Genomic DNA, 23673 nt, shown 5'->3' with positions numbered 1-23673 from the left:
ACAATTTAACGAATTCAACCTTAAATTTGTATCCACCTTTTTTTGGATTTTGACATCTATTTTCGAAAGTGAATTGGTAACCAATTCCTTCAGTGTAACTCCAAGAAGTTGAACATAAATGTAGTGAGTCCTGTACAGGAATATGCTGTATGAATGATAATAAATCCCAGAAACTTACAACTAGAGTCGATGGTCAGTGTATTATTTCTTTATTCCACAGGTGATAGGACTAGAGGTAAAATATAGGAGTCATGGTCAAGATAACACTCAGAATATTAAAAATTTTGCATATTTCTGTTGTAGGAGTCCATCTCTCGATGAAAAATCAAGTTTGGGCATGCGATATACCTTATTTCGGAATCATTCGATGAAAAACTTTGGTATTTGATGAAAATGCGTATATTCCAAGGATATATCGAAAAATTCTTACAGCGGGTTTCATAAAACTTTGATTGTGCGATCAACGATTTGACAGTCACTTGATTTCTAAAACGAAATCACTGAAACCTTTTCATTTTTGAATATATTGAAGAAGTAGCAATTGAGAATAATTTAATGGGCGTATAAACATCATAATTTGATACGAGAATGATATTATGAATGATCATGACTGAATTATCGACTGAAGACAAATTGACGTCTGTTGGTCAATCAAGCGTTGATTCCCTGATCAAGCTTTATGAAACCCGAGGTGTGTCCACTATAGAACCAAACAAAATTTCAATGTCAAAATATTTTATTACTCAACATATATTCTCCTCTTAATTGGATACATTTATTACAGTGAACCTGCAACGTCTCTAAACCTTTGAAAAAAAATGGTTCTTCTTGCTCTGCATGCCAGGCGTCCACAGCTTTTATTGAACTTTTTTCAGTTTAGAAAGGAGATGATAGTCGGATGGTGCCAAATCTAGTGAATAAGGGTCTAGTGATTCAAACTCTAAAACACGAATTTTTTGCATGACAACATGAGATTTGTGTGCAGAGGCGTTGTCCTGCAAAAACAAAATACCTTTGGCTAGCGTTCCGCGTATTTTCTCTTTAATTTTTTCCCGTAGTGTGGTCAGTGATGTCGAATAGTAATCTCCGGTTATTGTTCCACCCTTATCCAAATAATCAATCATGATTACTGCATGAAAATCCCAAAAAACTGAAGCAAGAACTTTTCCAGCAGATTGTTGGACACAAATTTTCCTAGGTCTTGGAAAACCAGAGTGTCGCCATTCCATCGATTTTTGCTTTGTTTCCGAATCTTAGAAATGTACCCAAGTCTCATTCACAGTAACAATTCGGTTTAAGAAGTCTACATCGTTTTCAAATCGAGCACAGATCGAACGCGATGCTCCTACTCTTGCACGCTTTTGGTCAACATTCAAACATTTGGGGATCCATTTTGCAGCCATTTTTCTCATATCCAAATTGACGTGAACTATATGATGAACGCGTTCGTATGAAATACTCTTCAGATATCCGTTTTAGCCCAATTCGACGGTCTAATAAAGTCATGTCATGAACTGCATCGATATTTTCGGGGACTGACACAGAAACTGGCCTTCCCGATCGATCATCATCTTCAATGGAAAATTTACCTCTTTTGAACCTTGCAGTCCAATTTTTCACGGTCGCATACGAAGAACATTGATCACCAAGAGTATTGAGCGTATCTTCGTAAATCTGCTTACCCCTTAACCCTTTTAAATGCAGGTACTTGATGATGGCTCATGGCTCGATATATGCTGAAAATTTTCGATTTTCACCATTTCGGTGGACATCTTCTTTCTTTTAATTTATTGCGTAACTCTGATTGACTTTTTTGACCTCAAACTTCACGCTGACACTTCTAATGAGTTATTGTTCGTTGCTATGGTAACGCAATATTTGTTTATGCATGGAACTGGTCTAGGCTAACTAGATATATCAATAGATCCTCGTATGTGTAGATTTCAATAAATATTCTTACTACTGGTAGATAATGACTTATGACTTATGATTTCTGTAAAAAATAAACTTTCATTTCGTTTGGTATATTTTATTTTTCAGTAAAATTTCATGCAGTAAGTAGTATGACAGCGCAAACAAATTGGTTTATTAATTGTGTTTCTCATGAAATTCTCTTTCGTTTAAATGTTGGTGCATATTGTTATATAGAATAGGTAGAGGAAATCTTTAAGGAATGGGAATTGGCTATAAAAAGGTTCGTTTTTGGATTTTGGTGAGTTTACTTTATTTTTCAGGAACAGATTCATATCAAGACAGTATAAATAATTATATTTTATGCATTCAAAAAGAATTACCCTCGTTTCTTCAGTTCTGAGTTGCCAAGAAGTAAAAACATTCGTTTAAAACTTTTTCATTTATAAGCTTTGAGCATTCCTTCCCTCCAAATGGAGGACAACGGTTTCAAAATAGCCTTAAATCTATCGTAATCACAGTCGGTTTCACAGCCCTTGATCGTGAGCAATTCCGCCCTATCGGACTTCTTGTACAAGAAGTCCACGTAGTATTTCCCGTAGCTATTCCTCCTCAGCTCGAAAATAACCATGCCAGTGTAAGGAACCATCTCCAAATTGGGTATCCCGAGGGAGTTCAGCACGTTGAAAACGTTAGTGTCGTGCGCTGACAGCATCTGGAACTTGGGGAACGTCAGATTCTTCACACGGGAATCGAATTGGGTCAAGATCCTGTCGAAAACCTGCCCCACCCCGAACTTGGCCAACTGTGGGGTGTGGGTGTCAAATTCGAACCTAATCACGGCTTGCTGGCGCAGTTTCTCTGGGAACACAGACTGGGTCCACTCGGGAAGGGTGTAGTTTGATTGGTTCTCGACCAGGAGGGTATCGTAGATATCGTTCGCCCCTATGAAGTCCTTGATCTTCATCCCTGTCTTCTCAGACAAGTAGACGTAGAGTTTGCTATTGGCTGCGATGATCTTCTGGTGGTAGTTGCTGTTGAGTTGTTCCTTCTGGAGCCTTTGGTATTCGGGGCATGGTTTCTCCAGGGCCAGCATACCGTCCATCGCTTTTGGACGGCTGTGGATTGGTATGGGTTGCCAGTTGAGCGCTTGGTTCCAGATTTGGTCTCCTTCCGGTGGGTAGAGACCGGCTAAGTTGGAGGCTGCTGACATTAAGCATCGATCGTAGTTGGATGATCTTATGTGAATTTCCTTCGCCATGTATTTCCTGCTCAGGAAGGAGGTGTAACGTTGCCGCAGCCATTTACCAAGGGCGTAATGTTGGTTTTTGCCGATCTGAAACGAATATGTGAAAATTATTGAAGATGAAGATCAAAAAAACCAATAAAAGTTCAATGAGCCAAAAATAGATGGGTCTTTCATATAAACTTTACTTTTTTGATCCTCCCTGACCCCCCTTCTTTGTTACAGCCCCCAATGATGGCGCCCGTAAAGCAGGTTTTAAATTTTTACTTAACAATCAAAAACTGACCAGAAATGTATGGTTTCCACAAGTACTTTTGTAGGAGGTCCCAAATATGAAAATCCAGAATTGATTAACAATTTGGAGCAGCTTTCTCACGTTTTGAAGCATATTTGGTCCAATTTTTCCCAAAGTTCCATAAATTATCCCATAGAAACTATGCTTCGAAGAGTAGAATGCTTGAGACAAGATCGTGGAAGACCAACTGAGTACTAGTTGTACTGAAATACTACAATTTTTCATATGACTCCAGTCATAAATAGAGCAATTTGGAGCAGAGAGTCAGGAACGCTATCAGAGACATTTCTTGGGTTAAGCTGTTGAATATATTGAATTCTGTCAGAAAAAGATGCCGAATTGGTTTATTAGAATAATGGTATGGGCAGTCCGAGAGAGTTGAACCCCTTTTCACCCTGAAGCCACTTAAGTTGTATCTGTAAATGGTAGCAACTCATTTTTGTGCGTGAAGATTTTCATGACCAAATAGGTAACGATAGATAATAGTAGCGTGATGGTGAGATGAACATTTTGAGTAAAGCTATTCTTTTTTTTAGGAACCGAAAATTGGCTCATGTCTCCCTAACCCATGGTAGAGTTGAACAGGGGGCGAAATAGAAAAATAAAAGAGACTTGACCATAAGTTTGTTTATCAGGAAAAACATTGAAAGAAAACAATTTCTAATGACCAACGATTGCCTATGTCAAGGTTTTCATCATCATATGTATCAGCATATGAAATACATATTTTCTATTTCAGAGTCACCCTTATTTCCGAGATGTTTTCCACTCTTCTGAACCTTTGAATATTTTTTTATACTTTTCTTTGTTTGAAGCAAACTATTATCTAAGCTCAGTTCAGGAAACTTGAACCACTGATTATGTCTCCCGACCAAAGCATGGGTCAAGTCTCCCGCACTCTCTTTCAGTCTATTCAACACATGTTTTCTTGAAACTTTTACAACTATCATCAAAAAGGTTCATCGATTGTAAAACAATATTAATCAATGAAAGCAATAAAACTAAATAACGCCACGCACCTATTAAACTTTTCAGACAGTGTAACAAACAAAAATGATTCACGCCACGCCACGCACCTATTAAACTTTTCAGACAGTGTAACAAACAAAAATGATTCACGCCACGCCACGCACCTATTAAACTTTTCAGACAGTGTAACAAACAAAAATGATTCAATTTCTTACTTCCTAACAAAAAAAGCACGTTCAACCCTCTCTCTCCCTAACTGTTGTGATGGCGGCAAAAATGGAGCCGTCACTAGTTGTGCCTTGTTACGAGTATGTCGCAAGCTATTCACGATACCGGTAGCGCGAAATTTGAATTGAAATATTTGAGGTGGTTCAAGTCTCCTACCTGAGCAAGTCTCCCGGACTCCCCCTACTCACTTTGAGAACTTTTTATGAGTTTTATTAAAATTGACTAGTATAGCCAGGAGATCCACCTTGTAGGTAGATTCACCTTCACTGGCAGATTCGCCTTTCGTCCGTAGCTCGGGCCTACGGCCCTCGCGATACGCCTTTTGTTCGTAGCTCGGGCCTTCGGCCCTCGCTCGATTCACCTTTTATAAATATCTAGGCCAAAAACGTGTTTTAAAAGCCCGAACGATTTAAGGCACCTCGTTCTGTGATCGCTGCCAAGCCGTCAAAACTGACGTTAACCTTTAAATCACACTCTGACATCGATTGTCAAAGTGCACTTTCACTTAATTTTCTCTGATAATCAATAGAAAATAATTTAATTTTGTGGAATGTCACTCGATTTTTAATAGACGTTAAAAATTTTCAAAATTCTTACGCTTTTTTAGGTAATATCGTTCGGGCTCCGGGAAAAAAAACAGGCCTATTTTAATTTCGGGTTCTTCGAGCTTAGTTCGACACCCATCCCGGCTCTCGAGCTACCGCGGATCTCTCAAGCTAATCAAATCAAATTGGTACCTTTTCGCGAAAATCGTGAATTTCGCGATTTTCTCACGCAATTTTCGGACACTTCTAGACGGGGTAAAAATACGATCTAGGCATTTTCTGAAAGCTCGATTCTTACTCTTGCGTTCCATTTACCGCTCTACCCGGCCACGCGCCTTCGGCGCTCGGCATTTCAAATTTCCCATACCCTCCCCCGACACTTCAACATGGCAAAAAATTTGATACGATTCGGTGATCATTTTTATCAACGTTATAGTATTAACTAGCATGGCCAGGAGATCCTCCTTATAGGTAGATTCACCTTTACTGGCAGATTCGCCTTTCGTCTGTAGCTCGGGCCTACGGCCCTCGCGATACGCCTTTTGTTCGTAGCTCGGGCCTACGGCCCTCGCAATTCGCCTTTTGTCCATAGCTCGATTCCCCTTTTATAAATATCTAGGCCAAAAACGTTTTTTCAAGAGTCCGATCGATTTAAGGCACCTCGTTCTGTGATCGCTGCCAAGATAATTCCGTCAAAACTGACGTTAACCTTTAAATCACACTCTGACATCGATTGTCAAAGTGCACTCACTTAATTTTCTCTGATAATCAATAGAAAATAATTTAATTTTGTGGAATGTCACTCGATTTTCAATAGACGTCAAAAATTTTCACATTTCTTACGCTTTTTTAGGTAATTTCGTTCGGACTCCGGGAAAAAGAACAGGCCTATTTTAATTTCGAGTCCTTCGAGCTTAGTTCGACACCCGTCCCGGCTCTCGAGCTACTGCGGATCTCTCAAGTTAATCAAATCAGTTTGGTACCTTTTCGCGGAAATCCTGAATTTCGCGATTTTCTCACGCAATTTTCGGACACTTCTAGACGGGGTAAAAATACGATCTAGGCATTTTCTGAAAGCTCGATTCTTACTCTTGCGTTCCATTTACCGCTCTACCCGGCCACGCGCCTTCGGCGCTCGGCATTTCAAATTTCCCATACCCTCCCCCGACACTTCAACATGGCAAAAAATTTGATACGATTCGGTGATCATTTTTATCAACGTTATAGTATTAACTAGCATGGCCAGGAGATCCTCCTTATAGGTAGATTCACCTTTACTGGCAGATTCGCCTTTCGTCTGTAGCTCGGGCCTACGGCCCTCGCGATACGCCTTTTGTTCGTAGCTCGGGCCTACGGCCCTCGCAATTCGCCTTTTGTCCATAGCTCGATTCCCCTTTTATAAATATCTAGGCCAAAAACGTTTTTTCAAGAGTCCGATCGATTTAAGGCACCTCGTTCTGTGATCGCTGCCAAGATAATTCCGTCAAAACTGACGTTAACCTTTAAATCACACTCTGACATCGATTGTCAAAGTGCACTCACTTAATTTTCTCTGATAATCAATAGAAAATAATTTAATTTTGTGGAATGTCACTCGATTTTCAATAGACGTCAAAAATTTTCACATTTCTTACGCTTTTTTAGGTAATTTCGTTCGGACTCCGGGAAAAAGAACAGGCCTATTTTAATTTCGAGTCCTTCGAGCTTAGTTCGACACCCGTCCCGGCTCTCGAGCTACTGCGGATCTCTCAAGTTAATCAAATCAGTTTGGTACCTTTTCGCGGAAATCCTGAATTTCGCGATTTTCTCACGCAATTTTCGGACACTTCTAGACGGGGTAAAAATGCGATCTTGGCATTTTCGGAAAGCTCGATTCTTCCTCTAGATATTTACACCCAGCATGTCCACGTGTCGCGCCTTCGGCGCTCGCCATTTCAAATTTCCCATACCCTCCTCCCAAAGGTCAACATCTCAAAAAATTTGATACGATTCAGTGATCATTTTTATCAACGTTATTATATTGACTAGTATAGCCAGGAGATCCACCTTGTAGGTAGATTCACCTTTACTGGCAGATTCGCCTTTCGTCCGTAGCTCGGGCCTTCGGCCCTCGCGATACGCCTTTTGTTCGTAGCTCGGGCCTTCGGCCCTCGCTCGATTCCCCTTTTATAAATATCTAGGCCAAAAACGTTTTTTAAAAGCCCGATCGATTTAAGGCACCTCGATCTGTGATCGCTGCCAAGCCGTCAAAACTGACGTTAACCTTTAAATCACACTCTGACATCGATTGTCAAAGTGCACTTTCACTTAATTTTCTCTGATAATCAATAGAAAATAATTTAATTTTGTGGAATGTCACTCGATTTTTAATAGACGTCAAAAATTTTCGAAATTCTTACGCTTTTTTAGGTAATATCGTTCGGGCTCCGGGAAAAAAAACAGGCCTATTTTAATTTCGGGTCCTTCGAGCTTAGTTCGACACCCATACCGGCTCTCGAACTACCGCGGATCCCTGAAGTTAATCAAATGAATTTGGTACCTTTTCGCGAAAATCGTGAATTTCGCGATTTTCTCACGCAATTTTCGGACACTTCTAGACGGGGTAAAAATACGATCTAGGCATTTTCTGAAAGCTCGATTCTTACTCTTGCGTTCCATTTACCGCTCTACCCGGCCACGCGCCTTCGGCGCTCGGCATTTCAAATTTCCCATACCCTCCCCCGACACTTCAACATGGCAAAAAATTTGATACGATTCGGTGATCATTTTTATCAACGTTATAGTATTAACTAGCATGGCCAGGAGATCCTCCTTATAGGTAGATTCACCTTTACTGGCAGATTCGCCTTTCGTCTGTAGCTCGGGCCTACGGCCCTCGCGATACGCCTTTTGTTCGTAGCTCGGGCCTACGGCCCTCGCAATTCGCCTTTTGTCCATAGCTCGATTCCCCTTTTATAAATATCTAGGCCAAAAACGTTTTTTCAAGAGTCCGATCGATTTAAGGCACCTCGTTCTGTGATCGCTGCCAAGATAATTCCGTCAAAACTGACGTTAACCTTTAAATCACACTCTGACATCGATTGTCAAAGTGCACTCACTTAATTTTCTCTGATAATCAATAGAAAATAATTTAATTTTGTGGAATGTCACTCGATTTTCAATAGACGTCAAAAATTTTCACATTTCTTACGCTTTTTTAGGTAATTTCGTTCGGACTCCGGGAAAAAGAACAGGCCTATTTTAATTTCGAGTCCTTCGAGCTTAGTTCGACACCCGTCCCGGCTCTCGAGCTACTGCGGATCTCTCAAGTTAATCAAATCAGTTTGGTACCTTTTCGCGGAAATCCTGAATTTCGCGATTTTCTCACGCAATTTTCGGACACTTCTAGACGGGGTAAAAATGCGATCTTGGCATTTTCGGAAAGCTCGATTCTTCCTCTAGATATTTACACCCAGCATGTCCACGTGTCGCGCCTTCGGCGCTCGCCATTTCAAATTTCCCATACCCTCCTCCCAAAGGTCAACATCTCAAAAAATTTGATACGATTCAGTGATCATTTTTATCAACGTTATTATATTGACTAGTATAGCCAGGAGATCCACCTTGTAGGTAGATTCACCTTTACTGGCAGATTCGCCTTTCGTCCGTAGCTCGGGCCTTCGGCCCTCGCGATACGCCTTTTGTTCGTAGCTCGGGCCTTCGGCCCTCGCTCGATTCCCCTTTTATAAATATCTAGGCCAAAAACGTTTTTTAAAAGCCCGATCGATTTAAGGCACCTCGATCTGTGATCGCTGCCAAGCCGTCAAAACTGACGTTAACCTTTAAATCACACTCTGACATCGATTGTCAAAGTGCACTTTCACTTAATTTTCTCTGATAATCAATAGAAAATAATTTAATTTTGTGGAATGTCACTCGATTTTTAATAGACGTCAAAAATTTTCGAAATTCTTACGCTTTTTTAGGTAATATCGTTCGGGCTCCGGGAAAAAAAACAGGCCTATTTTAATTTCGGGTCCTTCGAGCTTAGTTCGACACCCATACCGGCTCTCGAACTACCGCGGATCCCTGAAGTTAATCAAATGAATTTGGTACCTTTTCGCGAAAATCGTGAATTTCGCGATTTTCTCACGCAATTTTCGGACACTTCTAGACGGGGTAAAAATACGATCTAGGCATTTTCGGAAAGCTCGATTCTTCCTCTAGCTATCCATGTACCGCTCTACCCGGCCACGCGCCTTCGGCGCTCGCCATTTCAAATTTCCCACACCCTCCACCGACACTTCAACGTGGCAAAAAATTTGATACGATTCGGTGATCATTTTTTATCAACGTTATAGTATTAACTAGTATAGCCAGGAGATCCACCTTGTAGGTAGATTCACCTTTACTGGCAGATTCGCCTTTCGTCCGTAGCTCGGGCCTTCGGCCCTCGCGATACGCCTTTTGTTCGTAGCTCGGGCCTTCGGCCCTCGCTCGATTCCCCTTTTATAAATATCTAGGCCAAAAACGTTTTTTAAAAGCCCGATCGATTCAAGGCACCTCGTTCTGTGATCGCTGCCAAGCCGTCAAAACTGACGTTAACCTTTAAATCACACTCTGACATCGATTGTCAAAGTGCACTTTCACTTAATTTTCTCTGATAATCAATAGAAAATAATTTAATTTTGTGGAATGTCACTCGATTTTTAATAGACGTCAAAAATTTTCAAATTTCTTACGCTGTTTTAGGTAATATCGTTCGGGCTCCGGGAAAAAAAACAGGCCTATTTTAATTTCGGGTTCTTCGAGCTTAGTTCGACACCCATCCCGGCTCTCGAGCTACCGCGGATCTCTCAAGCTAATCAAATCAAATTGGTACCTTTTCGCGAAAATCGTGAATTTCGCGATTTTCTCACGCAATTTTCGGACACTTCTAGACGGGGTAAAAATACGATCTAGGCATTTTCGGAAAGCTCGATTCTTACTCTTGCGTTCCATTTACCGCTCTACCCGGCCACGCGCCTTCGGCGCTCGCCATTTCAAATTTCCCATACCCTCCCCCGACACTTCAACATGGCAAAAAATTTGATACGATTCAGTGATCATTTTTTATCAACGTTATAGTATTAATTATGGAAATTCTGCTCGATATTTATTCAAATTGAGTTTAGCATGACATTGATTCGAATGATTTTGTTGAAGTTATAGTAGGTTTACACATGCAATGATTTACTGGCGCCGGTGACTTCTGGCGCGCCAGTAACATTAAAATGCATATGTAAACACTTACTGGCGTGCAACCGTTATCCAGGCATGCATGGATTAAAAATTTTGGTCGCTTCCAAAATTTTATGCGCCAGTATTTTTTCTTGTGCCAGTGAAATTACAATTTGCAAATGTAAACACATTCCGTGCACGCCAATGAATATTGTTCACGCAGCGGCAAATTACTTTTAAGGTTGGAGGCACAGTTTAATAGTTTACTTTGGTTCTTTTGAGAGTTTTGTGTTTTAACGATGAACAAAAAAGACAAGAAATGGAAATCTGAAACCATAATACAGTTTTTAGAATTGTATGAACAAGTTCCTTGTTTGTGGGACGTTCATTCTGAAATGTACAAAAATAAAGATGCTAGGGAAAATGGCTATTTACAGATAGCACGATTAATGAATATTGAAGGATTTGGTGCATCGGAAGTTAAAGGCAAAATACGTAGTATAAGGAATACTTATACCACAGAATTGGGAAAAATAGAGAAAAAAAAATCTGGCGCAGGTACTGATGAGCTATACACACCAAAGTTACCATGGTTTGAAACAGCTAATAGAATTTTGCATCAAGTAGTACAAATTAGAGAGACACAGTCTACATAAAGTGAAACTCAGTCAACGTTGTAAAAGAAAATAAAATCCTTCTTGTTTCATTCTTAAATGATTTCGAAAGCTTTGGGGGTCTTCCATTGAAAATTCTTTCAAAAGAGAATTTGAATCACCCATCATTGGTCTCTGGGCAATCCAATTGCGCACCCATAAGCGACCTTTTCTTTTATGTCGTTTTTTCCGTTCTAAATCTTCAATCATACTATCAATTATCGATTTTGCAATTTTTCGACAATTTTTTAACAGCTCCTTTCGTGACATTATGTAGGTACCTACTATAACGAGAGTATCGATACTAGCAACTTTCGTGCAAAACACTGAAAACCGTGTAAACGCTTACTGGCGTGAAAGTTGAACTGGCGTTAAGACTGGCGCCGGTAAATCCATGCATGTGTAAACTTACTATTATAGATATTTCAGCTAACAAATGAAATTCTATGAACGTAAAATCTTAATTTGTATTGAAGAGATGGAGATTCATTGAGAGTGAACCATTCTGTGGTCAATAGTTTCAAAGAATTGTATCAAAAATTGAAATTTCACTAAAATGGCGAAGTCATATATCTACACATATATATCTATTTTTGAAAAGCCATTTTATACATAAAATGAAATCAAAAAAAGATACCATAAGTATTTGAAATGAAGAAACAGCCAAAATCAAGCAATTTGTGATACCCTGTATATAAACATTTGAGAATCTATAACATCCTAATAATTTTCCGTATTAATTTGGAAACCCCAGCATACATAATATTGTCAACAGTACATCAATTTATAAATAGTATCCATTTTCCCATGAAGCAGTGTTGTCTTTAACGTGATAAGATTAATGAAGATCTGGGAGACGATAACAACATTTTATTCAGGTCTTATTATCATTGAAAATGGGGGAAAAAATTAAGTACTTATTGTTAGATTACGTCAACAGTAATCACATAAATAGGGGACCAAATGGTGCGTAGGTAGGTATGTAGATACTGGAATAATTCTTCAAATTATACTTACATTTGTTAGTTCCCCAAATGGAACTGGCCAAAAACTTTCATTCCTGTAGGGATCCGTAGGGTAGGGATCAAGAATAGATCGATGACCATGCCTATATAACTAAAAAAAAGAAAGATGAAGTAACTGCTACCATAATGCTTAGCAAAGTAAGATACGATAAAAAATACATGCCAAGAAGTCTTGAACGTTTCAGCACAAAAAAATTCTCTAATTTTTTACTATAGCTATATAACCAGCACTCGAACAAACATTTTATATAGATTGACCTTGAGTATTTATACACATGATTTTTAGGAGCAACAAATCACCTTAAATTAGCCTTCAAGTTACTATTATTTATATATAATTTTCAGTTGATAATATTTTTGGCATCTATTCCCTAGCATTAAAAAATCATTCATTCATATATGTACACAGTAATTTAAATATTCGTGCTAATTGTGGAAATTTTATCAAAATCCAAATTTCTTGAACGTTCAGTTGAAGAAAAAAAAAATGAGTAGGTTGTACACTTGAATATATTGTTTGAAATGTAGGACACATTTGAGTCTAAAAATGTGTATTGAAACATTTCATGAGGAAATTTCAAGGTCTGTTCATGTTTCATTTTGGAAAATAAAAAAATTCATAGGTTCATCACGTATTGAAATGTGCATTTCCATCTATTTGTAGTACCATTTTACCCGATAGTGATATATGGTATTTTATCTTGAGAAAATTGAGCTGGTGTCATAAAATGAATGGTAATTAGTATAATAGTTTCATAAATAATAATGACAAAGCAGTTGGGAATATATTTGCAAAATTTCTGTTTGTCGAGAATGGCTTAGAAATTTGGGGTAGTTATTTTTTAATACTTTTTTAATTAACATAAATATTTCAACCGAACCACAACAATCCAGTAGTGATAAGAAAGAAAAATATATCAATGACAACCCAGCATTGTGAATATTTTGGAAAAATACCTGTCTTTGATTTCTGAAATATTTCCTTGAATTTCGAAAATGCTCCGCGCGGTATATAAGGAACATTTTATTTATTAATTTTTTCCGTCTATTTCTCCATCAACAATTATTCAAGGGTATTTAGTAGATAACCTATTGAAAAATTACGTATGTTATTTTTTCACGATAATTTATCATTTCACACATGATATTATGCAGTTTTCAGTGATCCGAGTTTTTAATTCGTTAAACATTTTATATGGGAATAGATTGATCTTTTTAATTTCTCGTATTATGAGGAACTTCTGAATTAATTTATAATAACCACGAGTTGGAACAATGAAATCTGACCTGTTGATAATTCTTACTCCAGCAATAATTAGAACAAGAATCGAGGAAAAATTAATTTTTCCCTTTTTTCTGTACTTCTGAGATACGAATATGAATAATTGGTCACGGAATGTTGAAAAATTCCTGAATACCAACCATGAATGATTCAATGATATTTAAAATAGGTTATTAGTATGGGTTTTTTGAAACCGACTTATATTTTCAGTACTTGAATTGACACATTGAAGACGAAATGAGAAAATATAAAAAGTTACTTGATTTATAGCATGGAAAAATTTGCGACGAATATTTCTCACCAAAAAAAATCGTCATACTTATAATTAGTCGTTGGATAAATCAAATGTAATAGAATAAATGCTTATTATTAGCCGTCTAATTAAAACAAATCGATTCATTAAACTTGAATTATCTATGGAATTCGTATCTACCTGCATAATAATAGTAGTATAATTACCAAAAATTTCTTCAATTCAAATGATTAAAAAAATCCATACGCCACAACTGAAATAAGTTTGAAGAGAAAATTAATATATTCCATTTTCTGAAACTTTTTAGGGTTTTCACACCCAATCTCTGGAACAAAATCATTTAAAAACTTGAAATGAATAATTTTTTCCTGCGTTAATTGCACATATTTGTCAGGAGTAAATCAAGTAGAAAAATTGTTGCCTGACAGTGAACTGAAAAAAAAAAGGTTTGAAATTATAATTTATAATAAGAGAGTGAACATCCTTAAAAGTTTCAGGAAATGCAGAATTCTCCCAGATTTAATTTCAATCAATATCTAATATATTACACATTGTCATTGATAATCATAATTTTCTCCAAAAATAATTTCATCTCAAAAGGATTAAACTTGACTATCAACTGTTCGTCGCAATGAATGAAGGTAATTTTATTATCTTGTTTCTTTTAAGGTCATACTGATCAGTATTCAATGTCTTCAAACACTTCAAAAAAAAAATCAAAATCAAGAAGATAAATTGTAGGGAGATTATTACAAAAAATTGTGAATCAAACATATATTATGGACAGTCCAATAAAATTAAATATTTATTCCTACAAAATCGGCTCAAGTTGCAGTCAATTACGAATTATCGCAAATATTGACGTAAAATATAAGAATATCATTCTAATTGGAACATTTTTATTTGTTGACGTCTGAGAATTTTCTTTCTTGCATAACTTTCGATATTTTTTAGGTTTTCGATATAAAAATGGATATTCAATAAGAATGAGGTATTTCTAGAAAACTAAAACAATGATTTTAAAAAAATTGAAGCGGTAATACAAGGTAATATTTTCAATTTCAAGGTAATACAAGAACTTGTAGAAGTAGGGGATGAAATATACCAAAAATCATATTTTTTCAATTAAAAAAAACTAACGCTACTACTGCTCTGATGAATATGCTAATATTTTCGAACGATGGACTTAATGAAGATTTATGAGGAATAATTTGATTTGATGATGGAAATATAAATTCAGCATCAATTCAATTTCACCGAAGAAGGACAGTGAAGGATACTACTATACAGGATTGTCTACTTTCAATTTCTACCACACGATCAAGAATTCGCTTACCACAGTCACGGCTACCAGATCCTGAGCCACTGACAGGTGACTTGATATAGCGCAGACCAAAACCCAAACACCAACTGATGATGACATTGTCATATCGACTCCACTAAACTACAAGGTAATAGATTTGGAGCGGTCGCGTCTACTCGTTTCGTCTTATATGCTCAGTTTTGACTCTGTCTAAGACAGTTTTCTTTGTCGCAAACTCGAAAATATTTCACAGCGGTCAATGGCAAGGCTGTCCTTATCAGCAGAGATGAGCGTTTTCGAACTGCGAGCGAAGCTCTAGAGAATAACCATAAATGGGCTTATCAACCTTTTTCAGGCTCTTCTCATTTTTATTCATATCTACATGATAGTATTTTAATGAGTACCTCGTTTTCTTTAGTCACTCCTTTCGGTTCAAGTACCTGTTTTTGACCTTACTTTATACCTTCCAAAAGAGCTATTTAAATGATTATTAGTTGCTTGGTTTCATTATTAAACGTTAATATTATTTCGAAATAAAATGGTTCAGTCATGGTTTCACATTGTATCACAGTTTTTGGGAGGAGTAAACTGCTTCAAAAGTATTTTTTAATCAATACTTAAACACTTTTTGTTAGAATAAATTTTTTGAAATAATGTTGGCTTGCAATGTCAGGCTTCCCATTCTAAAATTTTTTATGAAATTTATCATTTTTAGAAAACACAGAAGAAAGACATTTCTATTCGAAAGTTGGCAACATTATGGTTATTCCTTCAGCAAAAGTAAATCTCGATTATTTCCCTACAGATTTTCATATGATATACAAACATTAAAGGATGTTTTTCAAGATTATTAATCATTTTCATTCTGCAACAAATTTAAAACAGTTTTTCCAAAATTTTCTGTTGTAAAGTAAAAAAAAAACTTCACAAATTGAAAAATTGTGTTTCATCATTTGGGACCTTATTTTTATGGTTAAAAATGCATTTATTTCAGAACAAAATTTTTTTACACCCCTCGTACAATTTTAGATATCCATCTTGTAAACTGTGTTGTCTTTTGGGGTGACACAATTATAACTATAAAATTTTAAAGGTTAGGTGCATGAGCTTGGATTTTGCCATAGACATAGAGACATGGACTGTGCCTTCCCTTTATATCTATGCATGAAATACGGTCAAAAAAAGTGACAGAGAGAAAAACACGTCGGGAATGCAGTTGTCTTTTTCTAGAATTTTGATTGGTCTACACTCACCTCTATGTGAACAAAAAAGAGAAAGGTATGTCCCGACGAGCTTTTCTCTCTTTCTAATAAATAGCCAATTTCATGCTGGCATTGCTCAGTCCATGTCTCTATGTCTATGGATTTTGCCAATCTATTGAGATAAATATTTGACACACTGCGTTTATTGCATTTCATTGAAATAATTGCAATTGTCGATCGCGTATGTGGTAGACTCATTAATCAATGGAATTGATCAAAAAAAATGTCTATCATGTTTTCCATTCACCTCAATCCTGTCCTTTATTCGCAACGCTATGAAGTGAGATTTTTCTGAAACTGATTAACTTTGATCTGGTTATCGATTTAAGTCATGAATTGTATAGATCGGTTTGAAATTTCGAACACTTTCATATTATTTATTTGTGTTGCACTTTGTCTAAATAATTTTTGGAACCCACAAAGTCAATACTTTCAATATCTATAGGATCACGAAGTGATTTGTATGATTCCATTATTCTTATTCACAAAAAAGCGCCGATATTTAAAATGTTTCATAGAATATATAGTGTAATTCTCATGTCCTAGTTGAAATAAATATCTTTCAGATCATTGCACAATTGATTATTGGTTTATAGTTTTACTCTATAGGAGTACATACTAAGGTATATCCTGAATTTTATGGATTGAACCTCCATCATACTCTAATAATAAAGTCGAAATTATGACGAATTTTATATACTCAGTGGCATGTTTGTGGTTCCATTGAAAGGTTACGAATTTTTTGACCAAACTCAAGCAGCTACTGGAAAAGAGAAAAGTACTGAAATTTTCATGATTAATTACTATTTTTATTTACGATTGAATCTGTGGTGTGTTAATCCCAACATAACTCAAAAGATTCCCAACCTATAGAAAAAGTTTCTTGTGTTACAATTAGTGCATTGGTGGTGAGGTTCAACATGAGATAATAATTGATATCCAACTATTTATGAATGTTCGAGATGACATTTCTCTGAAGGTATGTATTCTCCAGTAGAAGAAATGATATTTGTTTGCTACAAAGCAAATATAAATGTAGTATTTTCGAGGAGTCAATGAACAAGACAATGTAATTGTAACAATGAGTGGTGTTCGTAATATTCATAAACACGAGAATCAATCCTCAGGTAATATTTACTAATATTTGATGAAATCTGCGATGTTGCAGCCATCAAAACGATTGGTGGACCAATATCAACATTTCCAAATCGAATATTGCACTTTCTAATCTATAAATCTACTTTGTGTAAAAAAGCAATGATAATCGTCTATTGACTGGATATTCATTCATAATATGTTCCAAGAAACGACGATGATTTAATTCTGGTAAACGAATGACTGTCGCAACTAGGGCCCACATGGCTTGGAAAAATGAGGAAAGTTCAGGTGAGTCAGGAGCTTCTGCCGGTTTGTTCGGATTCACAACCGCAGTTGTCACACATACAGGAATTCAAATAAATCGATTGAGAGTAGAGTACTACTACAGAACTCGAAAATTAAATACATAGATGCCAAATGATAAAGCTCTCGTTTTTGGGAACAAACGAGCTTAAATAGAAACAGAATACTCTGAATTATAAAATTTGTGAGGTCGTTTTTACGCCCATGATTCTGTTACCTCAAAATTCCATGTGTGTAAGTTTTATGATCCTGAATTCTTAAAAAATTTTGATTTTTTAAACTTGTGAAGAACGTATTGGGCAAGAGTGTCAAGATACAAGTTACTTCATATTATTGAATGAATTACGAATATTAATTTTCTCATTCATCTGAATTGTTTCACTGGATATCCTTATCCATCAATCTTGAGATATTCAAAATTCTAAGGAAATCTCATGATATCGCCAGGTTTTCAACAAGTTCCGCCATACATAGAGATCAATTCAGAGATTCAGTGAAAAATTAGAACTATTAAATCAAAATGACAGGAAAAATCTCACAGATAGTCATCAAATACGCAACAAATGTAATCAGTCCTCGATTGTGAGCTATTTAAGTACACGCCATGAGACAAAATATAATTAATTTTATACATCAACAGAGTGTTTCCTGATAATATGTACTTCAAATTGTTCTAGTCATTACGTATCAGCACTGGCAGGAAATCCACATTACGACAAATATGGAAAGAAGAAAAATCATATGCATTAGCCACCTTCAAAGTCAATGTTGGCAATTTATTTACGGAGTATGAATAAAACACGGTAAATTTTTATTCATGGAAATTAATATTTGTACGAGTCAAAGACTCACCCTGTATATGTTCTATCTTCTAAAATTCCTGCTAAATTTTTCACATTTTAAGATATACGTACATATACATATTTTTGTCATACCACACGTTTTCTTCTTGGCTCTGGAACCTCTTCCTGTAGAGTGGATTCTAATAAATGAGTTACTGAATCTTGGAAAGGTCCAATTTTTTCGGATATAGGAAAACGAAAGAGATGAAGGATTACTATTTGATCTCATAATAATTTCAATTATTCTTGAAAGGACTTATCTCAACTGATTGTAAAGCGTAGAGTAGCCTTGTCTCTTGGTTTATGATCCGTGTCTCTGATCAAGAAAATATTTGAAATTTCCCTGTTTAATTATCATCTAAAGTCAGCCTGCGGCTTAGCCAGACCCGATTTTTTATCGTAGCCTTGAACCGACCATGATAATATACTATAAAATTAACGCATTAATGATTTCCTTCATGACTTGATCGGATATTGTTAGTTTGGACACGAAACATTGTATGACCTGCGTTTCGTATACGCAGGTCAAGGCAGACTCGATTCCAACGACAGAAAAATCTCAGGACATTATTAATTTCTCTTCGATCTATTTCACCTGGAAGTAGAAATGGAAAGGAACCGAATGTTCATTATGTATGAGAATTGATAACGAGGACAATAACACCTCCAATGCTATCACAATTTTGGTTCATATTTAGTGATAATACACCATATGGGCTGAGAATAGAATAAATAGGTACGTAAGATTATTCACTGATAGCTACACATTACAATATGGAAAGAGGTTTATAATATGACCAAGCCAAACTTGTCTCCAATGCTCACCTACATTTAGTTGGAATTTTAGATTCTAAAATGAACAGGGTATTACAAATTGCTTGATTTTGGCTGTTTGTGGTACTTTTAGAGTAGATAAGTAAAAAAGTCCTGGGCTTGATTTTCGTGAGAAGTCCATAAGTGGAAACCGCTTCACATTTAGGCTGATTTAAGAAGATGATGAAGCTTAGGGTGAACAATGCAAACACCTTGACAAGCCTAGAACACAGATATAAATAGACCTGGGAATTCCAAGAGGTTAATGTCTAAGGGAGACAGTCGATCTTTTCGAATATGTGATCAAGAGGAGAACACAATAATTAGTCTAATTAGCTGTAGCTTCATGTCCACAAAATCTCATTTCCCTAGTTGATGGTGGACACCACCAAAGGAGCTTGTTATGATGGCCGATAGATTCTTTAATTTTTTCTTTAATTTTTTCGCGTAAAACTTCCCAAAGCTCTTAAATGCTTGAAAGAGCAAGATAATAAGTGATGGACTAAAATCACATTTGATTTTTTCTATTAAAACATCAGACGTTGGCTACTAATATTTAAGCCATTTCTGGTGGTTTTCAACAAAATGAGTGAAATTTCAACAACTCTATCAGAATGCATGGAGATTGTTTAAAAATGTCGAAATTCTCAAAGTCGGAAATAACGCTGAGTGCACTATGACACTAATTGAAATTTTTAGAATTCTTTGGAGAACATGGAATGCAAACAAAATTTCCACTTTTGGTATAATTATATACGCCGCAAAATAAGTTTGTCGCATATTTCTAGGAATTGACGTATTGGATAATCATGTTCAGATTCAGTTAATATTTGGAATAAATTAATAATACTCACTGAATTGTATGCTTCATGCGTTAGGTACCGGCCAAAGGGATCAAGCTATACCTTTATTATTCAAAAAATGTTATTAGAAAATACGAAGGAAAATTTCAATTAAAAATAATATGCTTAGAGAATTCATCTAACTCTGAAGTATAATCTTGCTTTAGATAAATTGCTCCTTGCTCCAATGATTGAGAAAAATATTGGGACTCTTCTGCTCGAAAGTTTATTAACAATATCGTGAGATAGGTTGGCTCCTGAATGAAAGGATAATTGTAAAATGACATCAAAGTAATCCCTATTCTATTCTCTGTTCTATTCTATTAAAATGAACCTCAAAGGTGCGCATATCTCTATCACCACGGAGAGTCAGGCCAAGCTGAGGTTCCTGGAATCACACTGCCAGAGATCTCTGCTGACATGGCAACTGGCCAAAGACAACAAAGTGACTCTACTATTGGTACCAGGGCACTATAGTGTTGAAGGAAACGAGAAAGCCGATGTACATTCAAAAAGAGCATCAAGGTTAATACCTGCTGGACCTGAGCCTTTCTGTGGGCTTTGAAAATACCAATATAAGGCAGCGGTCCAACAATGGGAGTTGAACAACAGATCAACCCTCTGGAGAAACACTCTTGGACTTACTCAGTCAAAGACATTCGTGATGATTTCACCGACCTACACCAGAAAACTTCTGAAGCCGTCACGAGCTGAGCTTCGGATGATGATGGGACTGCTGACAGGGCATTGTCGGTACAAATATCATTTGCACCGAATGGTAATGTCAGCAGATGAGATTTGTAGGCTCTGTGGATCAGAAGCAGAAACAGCTGAACACGTGGCATGCAAGTGTCCAGAGCTGGCCGACCTAAGAACCACTCATATGGGGAAACCGGTCCTGGATACTCACGAGGTAACGGCCAAGGCCGCTTAGGATGTTGTCAGTTTCATCAACACCATTGACGACCTCCTTGGGTTCCTATGATTGAGTAGGGTAGAAAACAAAAGATCCACATGGTCGCAGTTCCCGAAATAGAGCCACAAGACCACGAATCCCAATTCTAGGATGCTGGAATGCTGTTTGATCCTTTGATCATTGAAGCTAGCCTTCGAAGATCTTCTTCAGGTCATACCACAAGTGAAATACCTTCTTTGTGAGATGATTTCACGAACTCTTATTAAAATCACGGTTCTTCTTGAAGATATATGGGTACCAAACATTAAAAATTGTCTTAAACTGGACAGAGTGCTAAGACATCCCACGGTATATTAGGATGACTAGAAATTATCCAGTGGTCTCAGTAGGAAGTGGTATAAACAATTCTGTACTCCAGATAATAGGTATTTTGTAAATATTGCACTGTTTTCGTCTGTAGTTGTTATTTTTGTTCAAGAATAGAGTAAATATTTTGTTTTTCCATTTTCGAGGCTCAGAGAGTTGTTGGAATTCATGATTTCCTTCTATAATTTCTCCGAAGCCACTATTCCATTCAGTTTGAGATTTCTACTTATGTAACTACGTTACATACAAATACGATATGACAAATTTCTGGATTCTATTCGTTATTTTTTCGATTGTTGTATACGCAGAAAGTTATAAAGGAGAGTTATTAGCTTCTGTTGTGGTAAGTTCTTTATTCTCCATTCTTTAAAATCCAACTGTTCCAAAATAACTTTCATTCTTTTAGAAGAACATCATAGTGGTAGTCTTTTTTTTTGTAACAGCTTTCTTGTTAGGTTCAACTTGGTTTTCGACTGTAGCTTTTGTTAACTTTATACAATCTTTTCTTTCTCTTTAGAGAACAGTGGAAATAGTCTTCCATACGCAAAAAATATTTTTCTCTAACAGTGAATGCGAGTCTTTACTCGTGATAGAATTTCCCTTCTTCTACTCCTGCTGGAGGAGAGAACAAATTGAAAAGTTTCTGCTTTCAGATCTTCAGAGAAGGTCAAAGAACACCCCTGAAGGAATTCTCTCAAGATCCTTGGAAATCAGACTGGGAATCTATTGGATATGGCCAATTATCCAAGGTATCAATATGAAAATTCGAGAATATAATTTTTTACACAGTCCCCAATTATAATCTTATTTCAGTCTGGGAAGAAACAAATGTACGAACTGGGAAAGTGGATACGTGAACGATACGCTGAACATTTACCCCCAGTGTACACTAAGAATTCGATACATGTCCAAGCCATAGATTTCGACGAAGCCATAACATCAGCCTATATGGTCCTTGCTGGACTCTACCCACCTGTTGATAACCAAACTAACGACGTAGCAGATCAACAACTCATACCAGTCCACACAGAGAAGATCAGCAACGATTTTCTCTTCATGGGCGCAGCTTGCAAACAATTTCCTGCGTCCACAACCACTTCTTCTTTCCGAGAGTCAGAGTACACAGATAGAGACCGCTTGGAAGAAAGGCTAGGTATGAAGTTTGACCCCAACATCACTCTTCTGGATGTATTTGACACCATATCTGCAGCCAGAGCTATGAACTTGGACAAAAAACCCTCTTGGTCCGATGTTAACTTCATGAACGTGATAGAGAACAACATTTTCAACCAATTGGCAGAGTCAACGTCAACACTGGACCAAGCGAAAATCAAGATTGGTCCACTTATTTACGAAATAACAGAGTATATGAACCAATTCATACCTGGGCCTCCCAAAAATGTGTACAAACCGAAATTCAAGGCTGTTTTCTACGCTGCTGTCCTGGACACGATGATCAGTCTGATAAATGGCTTACAAACTGCAGAGGTGCTAGTGTTGCCAGACCATATACCGGAATTTGGCTCGTCCATCATGTTCGAGCTCCGGGAAGGCTATTTGGGCCATAAGTATATCAACATCTTCTACAAGAATTCCACTGACGATTTGGCACAGATCAAAATCAAAGATTGCAGTCTTGACTGTGACTACCAGATATTCTTGAAGAAAGTGCAACCGCTGATTCATGAGCATGAGACAGCTGTGGCTGAATGTGAGGATGGACCATACGAAGAACCACAATCTTTGGAGGACAAATATTATGGCGTTATTTTACCTTTCGGGCTGTAGATACACGCTTATCATGATTATCGACATATTTGATCACATTCTATTATTATCTCTAGAGAGGTTTGGTTGAAATTACTGTTAGGAAGCGTTTTCATCTACTCCTATGCGAACTGGTCCCTTATTTTAAATTCCATTGTTGATTTGACGAAGCAAATATATAAATAGCACACAACCCAATTTGTTTTCATGTTACCAAAAAGTTAAATACTGAATATAAAGAAGTGAGACACACATCAAAATTATGTACATTCGAAGACATCATGTCTCTAATAAACTCGTTATTCTTCCAAGCTTGATCTTGTATGGTATCTCACTTTATCCTAGATGGCAATTATGAAGCAGTCTACTTCGGTTAACATTCCTGGAGCCATCCAGTAGTTTTTAGTAGCATTTAGGGTGATGAAATATGTAAGCAAATAAAGATAAAAGGGGGACAAACAATTACAAAGAATTGAAAAGATAAAATTTCTCTGTATTCCCCAATCTAAAGGCTTACCTTACCTTTTAACTTTGCTGATTTCCATTATTTTGTCC

At 36.8% G+C, this 23673-nt stretch overlaps 2 protein-coding genes across 2 annotated transcripts; one reads left to right on the top strand and one right to left on the bottom strand.

The window, feature by feature from the left end:
- Positions 1-2350: 2350 nt before the first annotated feature.
- On the bottom strand, positions 2351-15179 carry LOC123321112 (prostatic acid phosphatase-like). The gene is made up of 3 exons (XM_044908615.1): positions 14943-15179; positions 12064-12162; positions 2351-3247 (listed from the first exon to the last, which is right to left on the bottom strand). Exons 1-3 carry the CDS (start codon positions 15033-15035, stop codon positions 2351-2353), a joined length of 1089 nt encoding a protein of 362 aa, XP_044764550.1. The 5' UTR covers positions 15036-15179.
- A 6423-nt stretch (positions 15180-21602) lies between these two features.
- Positions 21603-23254, top strand: LOC123320359 (testicular acid phosphatase homolog). The gene is made up of 3 exons (XM_044907656.1): positions 21603-21694; positions 22005-22100; positions 22165-23254. Exons 1-3 carry the CDS (start codon positions 21608-21610, stop codon positions 23137-23139), a joined length of 1158 nt encoding a protein of 385 aa, XP_044763591.1. The 5' UTR covers positions 21603-21607; the 3' UTR covers positions 23140-23254.
- Positions 23255-23673: the final 419 nt, after the last annotated feature.

This window comes from Coccinella septempunctata, chromosome 9 (assembly GCF_907165205.1).
Source record: "Coccinella septempunctata chromosome 9, icCocSept1.1, whole genome shotgun sequence".
Lineage (NCBI taxonomy): Eukaryota > Metazoa > Arthropoda > Insecta > Coleoptera > Coccinellidae > Coccinella > Coccinella septempunctata.
Note: the sequence above shows the minus strand (reverse complement) of the source record. Positions and strands in the feature narration are given on the sequence as shown.

Bases quoted from the DNA above. Each gene is read 5' to 3' on its own strand.
- LOC123321112 (XM_044908615.1), bottom strand. From the start codon at position 15,035: ATGACAATGTCATCATCAGTTGGTGTTTGGGTTTTGGTCTGCGCTATA. The intron at 12,163-14,942 runs GTAAGCGAATTC...TCTTTTTTTTAG, and splicing joins ATCTGGTAGCCGTGACTGTG to TTATATAGGCATGGTCATCG. The intron at 3,248-12,063 runs GTAAGTATAATT...TATTCGTTTCAG, and splicing joins CATTTGGGGAACTAACAAAT to ATCGGCAAAAACCAACATTA.
- LOC123320359 (XM_044907656.1), top strand. From the start codon at position 21,608: ATGACAAATTTCTGGATTCTATTCGTTATTTTTTCGATTGTTGTATAC. The intron at 21,695-22,004 runs GTAAGTTCTTTA...TTCTGCTTTCAG, and splicing joins AGTTATTAGCTTCTGTTGTG to ATCTTCAGAGAAGGTCAAAG. The intron at 22,101-22,164 runs GTATCAATATGA...ATCTTATTTCAG, and splicing joins GATATGGCCAATTATCCAAG to TCTGGGAAGAAACAAATGTA.